Raw genomic sequence first — 14,526 nt, 5'->3', positions numbered from 1 at the left:
GGGATTGCCTGGGGTCTTGAACTCGGCCCTCCTGCCTGTCCTGGTTGGAGGCTCAGCTGCCACCCTGGGCCCGGCCGGCAGGTGGCTCCACGTGCACAACCGATCTCGGCCGCGCACCGCGGGATCCCCTTGGCCGGCGGGTGCATCAGGGCGCTGAGGTGGAGGAGGACCCTGAAGTCCAGCACGGGGCAGCCCCCAGGGGCTGAGTTCTAGCCTGCTCCTGCCCTCCTCCGCTCTGCATCCAGAGGTCAGCATCTGCAGGGTTTTTTTTTGGGGGGGGGGGGTTCAGTTTACTGCCTGGGAACCAGGAGGAAAGGGGTCTTGGAGATCAGGGGTCTCAGCGGAACCAAAGACCCCCCCCCCAGCTCCCCAGACAGGTTCATTAGCCCCAGGCTAAAGGGGAGGGGGGTGAGGATGCACGCTTGAGCCCGGGGAGGGGAGCTTTGGAAGATACTTAGAGAAAAGCATCTTGGCGGGGAGGGTCCATTCCAAACCTGTGAAGCCTAACGAGGAAGCAGGCCGCGCTGAGGCGGGGGAGAGCCTTCGAGGACCCCCAATGCTGTAGCCATCTTTCCTGCTTTTTTTTTTTTTTTTCTCCCCCTTCCCGGTTAACCCCTTCCCAGCCCCGCCCCCCGGCTAGGGCTCGGGTTACTAAATGCATTCCCAGAGACCCAGACAGACCGAAGTGGAGCTCAGGCAAGGCCTTTGTGACCGACAGCAGCCTGACTGCCAGCCAGGCAGGGGGACAGGGGTGCTGGGCAAGACACACACAGGAGGGTGTGTGTGTGGGGGGGAAAGCTAGAACCCACAGATCGACAGGATAGCTTGAATTTCTCTCTCTCTCTGCGAAATCATGGGCAATTCATTTGCTCCCAGAGACCTCTCTCTCATCCCAGAACAGTAAACTAGAGCCTTTACTTATTTATTTATTTATTTTTCTTTTTTGAAAAGCCAGTGGAAACCCTCACAGGATTTCCCCAAAAACCCTCCATCGGCAGCCGAGGCCACATTTTACTAATCTATTAGAAAAATCAAGTCCTTATAAGTGAATCCAGCACTCTTAGACATGCAGAACACATCAGTTTTCTCTTAAAGTCCCTCCAAGACTTTCCAATGACTTTCTTTTCTTCTCTCTCTCTCTCTCTTTTTTCTTTTTTCGAGGTATGGTCTCACTCTAGCCCAGGCTGTCCTGGAACTCACTATGTAGTCTCGGGGTGGCCTCGAACTCGTGGTGATCCTTCTACCTCTGCCTCCCGAGTGCTGGGTTAAAGGCGTGCACCACCGGCCCTTTCTTATTTTTCACATTTTTTTCTTTTCCATATGTTTTTATTTATTTATTTGAGAAAGAAAGAGGGGTGGGGGAGAGAGAGAAGAGAAGAGACTTTTCTTAAGTACCCTAGAAACCTGGAGAACTCCATATTAGTTGGAGGGTCCCACCTGTCTCTCTATCATTCTAAGAGAACCCAAAAGCCTTCACCCTGGTATCATCTGGGCGGGGGGTGGGAGGAGAGAATGGATCGCTCCCCAATGAATCCGAGAGTTCTCTGAAGCCTCATCCATTCCCAACACACTGGAGGGGACAGTTCTTTTAAAAGAAAAAAAAAAATCTTAGTACTTCTTGAATCTGAACCCTTACAAAAAGAGGGGTCCCTCTTTTTGATCCCAGAGCGCTGGGGCCCTTTCAATTCTCCCACCCGAAGCAGTGGGTTCGAATCCTCCCACATCTGAAAAGTCCTGTCCCTCCCGGACCACGAGAGCCTTAAGTGGGTCCAGCGTGGACAGGGAAGAAGAGGGGACTTGCAACGGGGCTTACCCGGTCGGGTGGCCCAGGATGGCCTGGCTGGGGCTGGGGCTGGGGCTGGGGTCGGGGCCCGCGGTGGAGGTGACGGCTGCTACCGGCAGCAGCAGCAGCAGCAGCAGCGGCAGCATCCGGAGGGGGCGGCGGCCGCGGGGACCAGGCCTCAGCATCCTGTCTGGAGCAGAGTCTGGAGTCCGGCTCCGCGCGGGCTGCGAGTGTGTCCAGCGAGTCCCGCTGGGCCCGGCCCCGGCCCCGCCCCCTGCCGACTCACTTTCTCCACCGGGCGAGCCGCGGGGCTGCAAACTCCCCGCCAATCACAGCCCAGCGCTGCCACGGTGAAGCCAATCGGCTGGCGGCAGGGGCGGGGCTAGGTGGACAGGTGCGGGGGTGATGGGGGTGGCCGAGGGGCATCCCTGGCTTGTATGTGTGTGTGTGGGGGGGGGGCAGGGGGGGATCTGGAGTCAGTATCAGTGGCCCCAAGTGATGGGGTGATTACAGCTGGGATGGATGTTCAAGGTGGGTTAGGGTCCCCTCGGCTAGCAGGCTCATCCTCCCGCTCACACTTCTGGAGAATTCTATCAGAATTTAAACTTGGCTGGTGTATAACTAACTGGACACTCTCACGTTGCCCACTTCCAACCCGAAGGGTGAGAGATTCTGGGCATGAGCCAAGCATAATAGTGGTGCCCCCAGCCAGCACTTAGAAAAGTCAGGGGTTCCAGGCTGGCATGAGCTACATAGCCAGAGCTGTTCCCCCCAACTCAAAAACAAAAGAGCAAACAAAAACAAAACAAAGCCGGGCGTCGTGGTGCAAGCCTTTAATCCCAGCACTCCCGAGGCAGAGGTAGGAGGATCGCCAGGAGTTCGAGGCCACCCTGAGACTCCATAGTCAATTCCAGGTCAGCCCGCACCAGAGTGAGATCCAACCTCGAACCGCAGCCCCGCACCCCCCCTCCAAAAAAAAAAAAAAAAAAAAAAAAAAAAAGACTGTGGCTGAAGTAGGAATGAAGTAGTAATTCTAGACTAGGCCCGGATCCTAAGGCAACATCATGCCTTCCAGAAGGATCGTCCCTTCTCAAGGCTCTGCTCCTCGTCTTTCCAGGCTCACCATCTGCAAAAGCTTGTCCTTCCCAAGTTCTGTCCTTTGGTGAATCCAGGCTCCACCCTTCACTCAGACTCTGCTCCCAAAGACTAGACGCTCTGCCCACTTCCACACACAAACCTCCGCAGACACACCTAGAAGGACTCTGCCCCCAAAACCTAGACGCTCTGCCCACTTCCACACACAAAGCTCAGCAGACACCCCTAGAAGGTACCAGACTCCCTTCTCTGCCCGGCTCTTTCAAGTCTCAGACGCTGGGGAAAGAGCTTAGCTCTTAGAGACACTTGGTTGCAAAGGCCTCCGGACAGGGTTTGAATTCCCTGGCCACCCATATAAAGCTGAATGGTAGTTCTTTCACAGGACCAAGAGTCCCTGGCACACATATACACATACAGGCAAATAAATAAATAAACGATTTTTTTTTTTGACTAGGGAGATAGCTCAGTGGTTACATGTACTTGCTTACAAAGTCTGACTGCCCAGGGTTCAGTTCACCAGCCACCTACATAAAGCGGAGATGCACATTCTTTTGCAGAAGCAAGAGACCCTGGGATGCATGTGTACATCCATACACTCCCCCTGCCCCACACATTAAAAAAAAAAAAAGCCTTAGTTTAGCTGGGCATGCTGGCTCAAGCCTCTAATCCAGCACTCAGGAGGCTGAGGTCAAAGGATTACTTACCGTAAATTTAAGGTTCTACGGAGTGGGCCTAGGCTACAGTGAGACTCTGTCTCAAAAAAACAAAAACAAAAACAAAACAAAACAAAAAAACGGTGGGGGGTGGCTGGGAAAATGGATCAGTGGCTGAAGGTTGAAAAGTCTGCCAGCTTGGGCTCAATTCCTAAGCCACTCACCTAAGCCATATACAAAAGTAGTGCAATAATCTGGTATTCATTTTCAGCAGTAAAAGGCTTTAATGTGTGTGTGTATACACACACACACATTTTATTTTCTTTTTAAGTTTCAGGCTAAGCTGGGCATGGTGAGTTCGAGGCCACCCTGAGACTACATTGTGAATTCCAGGTCAGTCTGGGCTAGAGTGAGACCCTACCTCAAAAAAACAAAAATAAATCAATAAATTCAAGTTCCGGGCCAGCATGATCGTGTGTCTGAGAAGCAGAGGCCAGAGAGTTGTTGCAAATTCCAGCCAGCCTGGTCTACGTCGGTTCAGGCCAACCAGGGCCACGTAGCAAGACTTTGTCTCAAACAGAATCTCTAATTTCCGCGTACTTCTCAGCCTCGAGAGACCCACCTTTCTTCTCCCCCAAGACACCTTCCCAGAGCTTCAGACCCATCCCCCATTCATCTCTTTTTTTCTCAGCTTCAGAGCACACCTATCGCCCGGGAGAATGTGGAACAGTTGTAATACTTAGGATCTGATCCCAAGGACCATCCATCCATGCTTCCTTCTCTTCTGAGGTCCAGGGCCATCTCTCCCACTAGTTTGTTTGTTTGATTGATTGATTGACTGATTTTTAAAAATTATTTATTTACTTGACAGAGAAAGTGGGAGAGGGGGAGAGAGAGAGAGAGAGAAAGAGAGAGAAAGAATGAGTGCACCAGGGTCTCCAGCCAGTGCAAATGAAATCCAGACGTGTGCGCTCCCTTGTGCATCTGGCTAAAGTGGGTCCTGGGGAATTGAACCTGGGTCCCTTGGCCTTGTAACCAATCACCCCCTCTAGCCAGATTTTTTTTTTTCAAGTTAGGGCCTCACTGTAGCCCAGGCTGACCTGGAACTCACTCTGTAGCCCCAGGTTGGCCTCAAACTCACAGTGATCCTCCTACGTCTACCTCCCGAGTGCTGGGATTAAGGTTGCGCACCACCACGCCCAGCTTTTATTTATTATTATTATTATTTATTTATTTTTTTTTCAAGGTAGGGTCTCACTGTAGCCCAGGCTGACCTGGAATTCACTATGTAGTCTCAGGGTGGCCTCGAACTCACAGCGATCCTCCTACCTCTGCCTCCCGAGTGCTGGGATTAAAGGCGTGCGCCACCACACCCGGCCCCAGCTTTTATTTTTTAAGACAAGATCTCTTTATGTCTAGTCCAGAATGACCCGATGTAACGGAGGGTGGCCTTGAACTTCTGATTGCCCTGCTCTCACTTCCCAAGTGCTGGGAATAGGGATGTGCAACACCATGCTTGACTAGCAACGCGATGCTTGAGGTTCCTATTTCTGGACTGTTGGCCCTGCCCCTCGGGTGGACCTGGACTCCGCCCGCACAGGGCGCTAGTGCCACAGGCCCCAAACATGGGGTCCTCCCTAGACCAAGAACAACAAACGGCCTCGCTTCTTTCCATCTTCTGTTCTCCAGCCTCCCAACGGTAGGTGTGCAGACACCCCCCTTGCCCCTCCCTCCTATGAGCCCCACCGACGGCTCTCACTTTCACCCCCTTACTGTCACCTACAGCAGCCCATGTCTCCATCCCACACTGACACTTAGAAATCTGGGTCCACCCACTGCCCAGGGGCACACAGGAGCCTGGCGCAGTAATCATGCCATTCACACCTAGTTCACGGCCATTGCTGGGCTGAACCCGTGCGAAGATGGAGCACCCAGCTCCATGCCAGTGCCTTTGTGTGGTCCCCCAAAATCTCTGCTCACACGGTCCTGTGGGACACAGTGTCCCTTGCCCGCTCCCCCTCCCCTTCCCACATCCTACCCTGTGCCTGGAGCATTTGCTGGGGGGCACTGCAGGAATTCCTCCCTTCTGCCTGGGATCCAGGACACCGAGATGCTCGTTGCTAGGCAACAGCCTTTGGCTTACCACGGCAACAACTTCCGGGGATGGCATCAGTTCTCCTTCCCTAGAGTTCTGGGGCCCTCCACCTCCTATTTTCCATTTCCAAGGGGTGGATCCTAGTCTAATCTCAACCTTTCAGAGCCCCTCGGAGTTCTAGACCCCTGCAATTCCAGAAGTTTCTCCACATTGTTCTTTCCTCTACCCACTACTTGATCCCTACACACACACACACACACACACAACAGTTTGACATCACACATATTCTGTTACTTCTAGATTCACAAGTATTCCAGAGACAAGAATTTTCTGGCATTAAAAAAAAATGATGTCAAGATTCCGGGACTGAGAGCATTCCAAAACACCCCCATACTCTAGATTTTCTGACAGTCTAGATCCCACACACTCACTCTAGAATTCCTGTTGTTCACACATCTCATGGTATTCCCAATGTCCCTGGCATGTAAAATAAAATTTCTGAGTCTGAGATTAACAGGCATTCCGGGGCTGGAGAGTTAGTTTAGCGATTAAGGTGCACTTGCCTGCGAAGCCTAAGGACCCATGTTCAACTGCGCAGGATCCATGTAAGCCAGACGCACAAGGTGGTGCATGTGTCTGGAGTTCGATTGCAATAGCTAGAAGGAAGCCCTGGCATGCTAACTCTCTCTCTCTCATTAAAAAAAAAAAAAAAAAAAAAAAAGCTGGGCATGGTGGCACATGCCTTTCATTCCAGCACTTGGGAGGCAGAGGTAGGAGGATCGCTGTGAGTTCGAGGCCACCCTGAGACTACATAGTGAAGTCCAGTTCAGCCTGGGCTAGAGTGAGACCCTAACTCGAAAAGACAAAAAAAAAAAAAAAAAAAAAAAAGCCGGTATAGTGGCGCACGCCTTTAATCCCAACACTCGGGAGGCAGAGATATTGAGGATCGCTGTGAGTTTGAGACCAGCCTGAGACTGCCTTCAAAAACAAACAAATAACAACAAGAAATCTCAGCATTCTAGAACACCCAGGTTTTAGAATCATTCATTTTCAGGCTTCCTGCTTGAGTTCTCTGACAACCCAGAACTCCATCCATGGCATTATGGGTTTGTTGCTGGTTTATTTCTTCGCCTTTTATTTATTTAGTTAGTTTATTTTTAGTCTTTGGTTTTTCGAGGTAGGGTCTCACTCTGGTCCAGGCTGTCCTGGAATTCACTATGTAGTGTCAGGGTGGCCTCGAACTCATGGTGATCCTCCTACCTCTGCCTCCTGAGTGCTGGGGTTAAAGGTGTGCCACCACCACGCCCAGCCCTGGCTGGCGTCTTGAGTCAGGGTACTCCAGGCTGGTCTCATTTACTACATAGCCAGGAATGAACCTGAACAGTTTTTAAATTTTATTTATTTATTTATTTATTTATTTAAGAGTGACAGACAGAGAGAAAGAGGCAGAGAGAGGGAGAGAGAATGGGCACACCAGGGCCTTCAGCCACGGCAAACAAACTCCAAATGCATGCGCCCCCTTGTGCATCTGGCTAACATGGGTCCTGGGGAATCGAGCCTCGAACTGGGGTCCTTAGGCTTCATAGGCGAGTGCTTAACCGCTAAGCCATCTCTCCAGCCCATGAACAGTTTTTTAAATATTTACTTTATAGAGAGAGATGAAGAAGAAAAGAGAGAGGACGTGAATGAGCACTCAGGGCCTCCTGCCTCTATAGACAAACTCTAGACACGTGTTGCTTTATGCATCTGGCTTTACATGGGTACTGGGGAATTGAACCCCAGCTGTCAGGATTTACATGCAAGTACCTTTACCGGTGAAGCCATCTCTCCAGCCCTAAACCTGAACTTCTTGTTTGTTTGTTTTCTGAGATAGGGTCTCACTCTAGTCCAGACTGACTTGGAACTGACTCTGTAGTCTCAGGTTGGCCTTGAACTCACTGTGATCTTCCAGAGTGTTGGGATTGAAGGCATGTTACCACCACAGCTGGCTTTAAACCTGAACTAAAAAGAAAAATATTTATTTATTTGGTAGAGAAAGAGGGGGGAGAGGAGAGGGAGGGGAAGAGAGAGAGAGAGAGAGAGAGAGAGGGAGGGAGAGGGAGAGAGAGAGAATGGATGCACTAGGGTCTCCAGCCACTGCAAACAAACTCCAGACGCCTGCGCCTCTTTGTGCATCTGGCTAACATGGGTCCGGGGGAATCAAACCTGGGTCCTTTGGCTTTGCAGACAAATGCCTTAACAGCTAAGTCATCCCTCCAGCCCCTGATTTTTAATTTATTTTTATTTTTTATTTTTGTTCATTTTTATTTATTTATTTGAGAGCAACAGACAGAGAAAGAGGCAGATAGAGAGAGAGAGAGACAGAGCATGGGCGTTCCAGGGCCTTCAGCCACTGCAAAAGAACTCCAGATGCGTGTGCCCCCTTGTGCATCTGGCTAACTGGGTCCTGAGGAATCGAGCCTTGAACTGGGGTCCTTAGGCTTCACAGGCCAGCGCCTAACCGCTAAGCCATCTCTCCAGCCCCGATTTTTTGTTTTTAAGAGAAGTGAGCCTTTATTTCCATGTTTTCCAAATACAGCTGGCTTTTTGGTTGTTTTCTGGTGATTAGTCAAGAGACTGAATCCCATGCCCTCATCAGACTCCTCTGTCTGTTCCTTCACTTCCAGCCTGAGCAGCAGTGGCTGCGGCGATGGATCAGCCAAGAAGGCCCTGACCTTCCCGGCAAGTGGGAAGGTGTGCTCAGTCTCCACAGACAAAGCCAGGGCCCGCTTGTACCCATTGGTGACAGAATGAGGGACGGAGGCGACAGCTGGGTAACCGACCCGCACACAAAAACTGGCAACATTGCGCACACCCTCCAGGAAGCGAGAGCGCAGCGTGCCCCCTGGGATATCAAGCGCTCCGGGGTTGTAGATGCTGCCCTTGTCAAACACCCGCTGGGTGGTCAGCCCAGGGGAGACGGGGCGATGTTCAGCGTGCTCAGCAGGGTGGCCCTGTGGGACCCCACTCTGTCTCCAGTCTTGATGAGCTGCGCACTGCTCAGAATTTCAACGGTGCCCCTGGAGATTCTGGTGGTGATGCCTGAAGCCTGCAGGAAGGCAGTCTTCTTGGCTGCAGACCGGTGTCCTAGGCCGGCACAGCGACTTGGCATGGACGGGGCAATGGCACCATATTGGCCAGCGGCATGTCCCTGGTCTCAGTGAGGCCCTCCTTGGAGTTCACAAGGCGCACAGTCCGCCGCATATGAAGCAGCAGCTGCTCCAGAGCGTGGTTGTTCTCCAGGTGCCATCGGATGGTGTTCTTGCCCATCAGCTCAACGCCACAGCCTTCCCTCGGACGGACAGATGGACAGACGTGCGGGTCTGCGGCATCTGCTCGGAGCCCCCATTGTCTGCACCCACGATAAAGCACTTTGAACAATCATTCAAGAGGTGGATGATCTTAAGGAAGTAGTTGGACTTTCAGGTCGCCCTGTCTTCCCTGGGCATCCCGGCGGTGCGCCAAGGACTGCCAGGCAGGGTTTAAAGATGATGTCACTCTGAGCTGGGCATGGTGGCGCACACCTTTAATCCCAGCACTTGGGAGGCAGAGGTAGGAGGATCACTGTGAGTTCGAGGCCACCCTGAGACTACATAGAGAATTCCAGGTCAGCCTGAGCTAAAGTGAGACCCTACCTCATAAAACCAAAAAAAAATAAATAAATAAATAAAGATGATGTCACTCTAAAGAGGATGCCTGGTGAGAGACGCTTTTTTTTTTTAATGCAAGAGAGTAAGAGAAAGAGAGAATTAGCATGTCAGGCCCTCCAACCACTATTATCGAACTTCAGATGTGGGAGGCCCCTTGTGCGCATGTGTGACCTGATGCACTTATGTCAGCTTGTGCATCTGGCTTACATGGGACCTGGAGAATTGAACATGGGTCCTTAGACTTCACAGGCCAGTGCCTTAACTGCTAACTGCTAAGCCATCTCTCTAGCCTCTCTCTCTCTTTTTTTTTTCCAGTTTATTTGTTTATTTCTTTATCTATTTCAGAAAGAGAGGCAGATAAAGAGAGAAAGAGAGAGAGAGAGATTGGGTGCGACAGGGTCTCTAGACAGTAAAATCGAACTCCAGACCCATGCTCCAGCATGTGCATCTGGCTTACATGGGTACTGGAGAATCAAACCTGGGTCCTTAGGCTTTGCAGGCAAGTGTCTTAACTGCTAAGCCATCTCCCCAGCCCTAAACCTGAATTCTTTTTTAAAATTATTATTATTTTTTTGTTTGTATGTTTTTCAAGGTAGGGTTTCACTCCAGTCCAGGCTGACCTGGAATTAACTATGTAGTATCAGGGTGGCCTTGAACTCACGGTGATCTACCTCTGCCTCCTGAGTGCTGGGATTAAAGGTGTGCACCATCATGGCAGGCGTAAATTATTACTTTTTAAAATTTATTTGAGAGAGACAGAAAGAGGCAGATAGAGAAAGAACGGGCACATCAGGGCCTCCAGCCACTGCAAACAAACTCCAGACGCATGAGCCACCTTGTGCATCTGGCTTACGTGGATCCTTTGCCTTTGCAGGCAAGTGCCTTAATAGCTAATCCATCTCCCCAGCCCTCCCCCCACTTTTTTTTTTTTTCCGAGGCAGGTTCTCGCTCTAGCCCAGGCTGGCCTGGAATTCACTATGTAGTGTCAGGTAGCCTCAAACTCATGGAGATCATCCTACCTCTGCCTCCCAAGTGCTTTATTCACAGTGTCCTTTGCAGTACAAAATCTTTGTAATTTCATGAGGTCCCAATGGTTAATCTGTGGTTTTATTGCCTGAGCAATTGGGGTTATATTCAGAAAGTCTTTGCCAAGACCAATATGTTGAAGGGTTTCCTCTACTTTTTCCTCTAGCAGTTTCAGAGTTTCAGGTCTGATGTTAAGGTCTTTAGTCTATTTGGACTTAATTCTTGTGCATGGAGAGAGAGAAGAATCTATTTTCATCCTTCTACAGATACATATTCAGTTTTCCCAGCACCATTTGCTGAAGAGGTTGTCTTTTCTCCAATGAGATTTTTGGCATTTTTATAGAATATCAGGTGGCTATAGCCACCTGGACTTACATCTGGATCCTCTATTCTGTTCCATTGATCTACATATCTGCTTTTGTGCCAGTACCATGCTGTTTTTGTGACTATGGCTCTGTAGTATAGGTTAAAATCAGGTATGGTGATACCTCCCAACTTATTTTTGTTGCTCAGTATTGTTTTAGATATTTGAGGTTTTTTGTGATTCCAAATGAATTTTTGGATTGTTTTTTCTATTTCCGTGAAGAATACCTTTGGAATTTTAATGGGGATTGCATAAATGTATAGATTGCTTTTGGTAATATTGCCATTTCCACAATATTGATTCTTCCAATCCAGGAACAAGGGATGTTTTCCATTTGCTAGTGTCTTCTGCAATTTCTCGCTTGAGTGTTTTATAGTTTTCATTGTAGAGATTCTTTACTTCCTTGGTTAGATTTATTCCAAGGTACTTTATTTTCTTTGATGCAATTGTGAATGGGAGTGATTCTCTGATTTCATCCTCTGTATGTTTGTTGTTAGCATATAGGAATCATAACCCATTTTATAATTGGCTTGTTTGATTTCTTATTATTTAATTTTTTGAGTTCTTTGTATATCCTAGATATTAATCCTTTATCAGATATATAGCTGGCAAAGATTTTTTCCCATTCTGTAGGTTGCCTCTTTGCTTTATTCACAGTGTCCTTTGCAGTACAAAATCTTTTGTAATTTCATGAGGTCCCAGTGGTTAATCTGTGGTTTTATTGCCAGAAAATCTTTGCCAAGACCAATATGTTGAAGGGTTTCCTCTATTTTTTCCTCTAGCAGTTTCAGAGTTTCAGGTCTGATGTTAAGGTCTTTAATCCATTTGGACTTAATTCTTGGCATGGAGAGAGAGAAGAATCTATTTTCATCCTTCTACAGACCCAGAACCCACTTTTCCCTCTGCCCACATGGAACTGACCTTACCCCTCCCCCACTCGTGAGGGTTCACAACCCAGGCCCAGCCTGTGGAAGCCCTTCATCACACATTAGTGACACACAATCGTCACATGACTCAGTCCAAGCCAGAGAGAGTGTGTCTCATGACTTTCCTTACCAGACAGGGTCTCACTATGTGGCAAAGGCTATGGTCTCTTAGGATCCTCCTGCCTCAACCTCCTGAATGCTGGCAGCAGAGACATGTCTCACCCATGCCCGGCTCAGTTCTGTCACTATTATATGAATGAGATTTTGATACCATTCTTCAACTTTTAAAAATTGTATTTTGGGCTGGAGAGATGGCTTAGCTGTTAAGCGCTTGCCTGTGAAGCCTAAGGACCCTGGTTCGATGCTTGATTCCCCAGGACCCATGTTAGCCAGATGCACAAGGGGGCACATGTGTCTGGAGTTTGTTTGCAGTGGCTGGAGGCCCTGGAGTGCCCATTCTCTCTCAGTCTCCCTCTGCCTCTTTCTCCATCTGTCACTTTCAAATAAATAAATAAACATAAAACAAAAAAATTAAAATTATATTTTAAAAATATTTTATTTTTATTTCAGAAACAGAAAGAGGCAGATAGATAGAGAGGGAGAGAGAGAGAGAAAGAGAATGGGTGTGCCAGGGCTTCCAGCCACAGCAAATGAACTTCAGATACATGTGTCACCTTGTGCATCTGGCTTATGTGGGTTCTGGGGAGTCAGACCTGAATCCTTTGGCTTTGCAGGCAAGCACCTTAAACAGTAAGCCTTTCTCCAGCCCAAATTTTTATTTTTAAAATATTTTATTTACTTATTTGAGAGAGAAAGAGGCAGAGAGAGAGAGAGAGAAAATCAACATGTCAGGGCATCTAGCCAGTGCAAATGAACTCTAGACACATGCTCCATCTTGGGCTTATGTAGGTACTGGGGAATTGAACCTGGCTCCTTTGGCCTTGCCGGCAAGTGCCTTAACCACTTAGCCATCTCTCCAGCCCCCAAATTTATTATTATTATTATTAATTATTATTTTGGTTTTTCGAGGTAGGATTTCACTCTAGCCCAGGCTGACCTGGAATTCACTAAGAAGTCTCAGAGTGGCCTTGAACTCACAGCGATCCTCCTACCTCTGCCTTCTGAGTGCTGGGATTAAAGGCAGCCTGGGCTAAATTGAGACCCTATCTCAAAAAAACAGCAAAAAAAGAAAAAGGGCAGGGAAAGAAAAAGAAAATGAGGGAAGAGAGGGAGGGAAAGGGGGGGATAGGAAGGAAGAAGGAAGGAAGAAAGGAAGGAAGGAAGGAAGGAAGGGATTAAGGAGCTTTGTCACAGAAAGGGGAAAACACACACACACACACACACACACACACACACACAAACACACACCTGACTTCCAAGGCAGCCCAGAGGAAAACAAGAGGTGGAAAGCCATTCTGTGTTTGAATCCCTGGATCCTGGCATGCCTGCAGCCAATGGGTTAACCGATCCATTCCTTTCTTTGCTTAGACCAGGAAGCTGGTTAGGCCCTTACATCTCTCCCTTCCTCACAAAAAAAGAAAGAAAGAAAGAAAGAAAGAAAGAAAGAAAGAAAGAAAGAAAGAAAGAAAGAAAGAAAGAGGGAAAGAAAAACCTTGGGCTGGAGAGATGGCTTTGTGGTTAAGGCACTTACTTCCCAGTGAAGCCTAATGACCCAGGTTTGATTCCCCAGGACCCATGTAAGCCAGATGCACAAGGTGGCACATGCATCTGGGGTTCAATTGCAGTGGCTGGAGGCCCTGACATGTCCATTCTTTCTTTCTTTCTTTCTCTCATAAATAAATAAAAATAACACACACACACACACACACACATATACTTAAAAAAAAAAAAAACTGTAACAGGGCTGGAGAGATGGATTAGTGGTTAAGACGTTTGCCTACAAAGCCAAAGGACCTAGGTTCGATTCCCCAGGACCCACATAAGCCAGATGCACAAGGGGGCACATGCATCTGGAGTTCGTTTGCAATGGCTGGAGGCCCTGGTGCATACATTCTCTCTCTCTCTCTCCCTGCCTTTTTCTGTATGTCTCTCTCTCAAATAAATAAATAAGTAAATAAATAAATAAATATCCCATAACATCAGTGTTGGCAGTGAGGATTTTATTGGGGTTAGTGACTCTGGCCTTTGGAAGAGGAGGAAGATGGGGGGCTTAGTAACAATGACCACTCCAAGGAGGCCCTGGCCCTGACCCCAGGGCTCCCACAGGGAGCGTGAGGGACCAGTAGATCCAAGGCACCGTGGCAAGCTGGGCTCAAAAGGAAGTTTCGTTCAGTTTCTGCTTTGGAGGTGTGAGGGGAGTCCCGAGCCCCACAGAGGGCCGGGGCGCTGGTGTCGGCGGCCTTCGGGGCTCCGGTGCACCCCTCACCAGTTCTTGACACCGCTCCGCAAAGCTGCCTGCCCCTGGACGGCGCTGGGCCTCGGCCCGCGGTGGACTGGGGCTCCCCCTGCCCACGCCGGACAGGGAGGTGTGGCTGGAGGCTGAGTGGAGACTAAGGGGGTGGGAAAGCTCAGTGCCCAGCATCGCGGGGCAGCAGTCCACCCTCACCCCACGGTGGCATCATGTCACCTCCTCCCCCAAGGAGCCAAGGCTACCCCAGAGAGGTCCGGGGTGAGGGGCTGGGAAGAGAGCCCTGCCAGGAAGCCCGAGGCGGCGCCAGCTCACACTGCTCCAGCTGGCCCATCAGCTCTTCCTCGGTCAGCCCTCCTGCTGGGGGACAAGGAAGCGGGGTCAGGGGTCTCAGGCCAAGAGCCAAGAGCTGCAGGACAAGCACCGGGGCTTGGGACAGATGGACGGAGGCAGAGATGGCTGGGCAGAGGTCAGAGGCCAAGAGAGAAGGCACAGGCTTGCGGGCAGGAGGAGGGCCAGCGGGAGGA

General features: G+C 49.6%; 1 protein-coding gene and 1 pseudogene across 1 annotated transcript in view; both read right to left on the bottom strand.

Moving 5' to 3' along the window:
* Ltbp4 (latent transforming growth factor beta binding protein 4) overlaps positions 1 to 1,998 on the bottom strand; it is a 46,051-nt gene extending 44,053 nt beyond the window's left edge. The window contains 1 exon segment of the mRNA XM_045133490.1: positions 1,814 to 1,998. Within this exon segment, the coding sequence (XP_044989425.1) occupies positions 1,814 to 1,968 (155 nt within the window). The 5' untranslated portion in view covers positions 1,969 to 1,998.
* Positions 1,999 to 2,065: 67 nt separating this feature from the next.
* LOC101617973 lies at positions 2,066 to 9,114 on the bottom strand (annotated as a pseudogene).
* Positions 9,115 to 14,526: the final 5,412 nt, after the last annotated feature.

The sequence above is a fragment of the Jaculus jaculus genome, chromosome 14 (genome assembly GCF_020740685.1).
Source record: "Jaculus jaculus isolate mJacJac1 chromosome 14, mJacJac1.mat.Y.cur, whole genome shotgun sequence".
NCBI classification, from domain to species: Eukaryota; Metazoa; Chordata; class Mammalia; order Rodentia; family Dipodidae; genus Jaculus; species Jaculus jaculus.
This window is presented reverse-complemented; position numbering and strand designations above follow the sequence as displayed.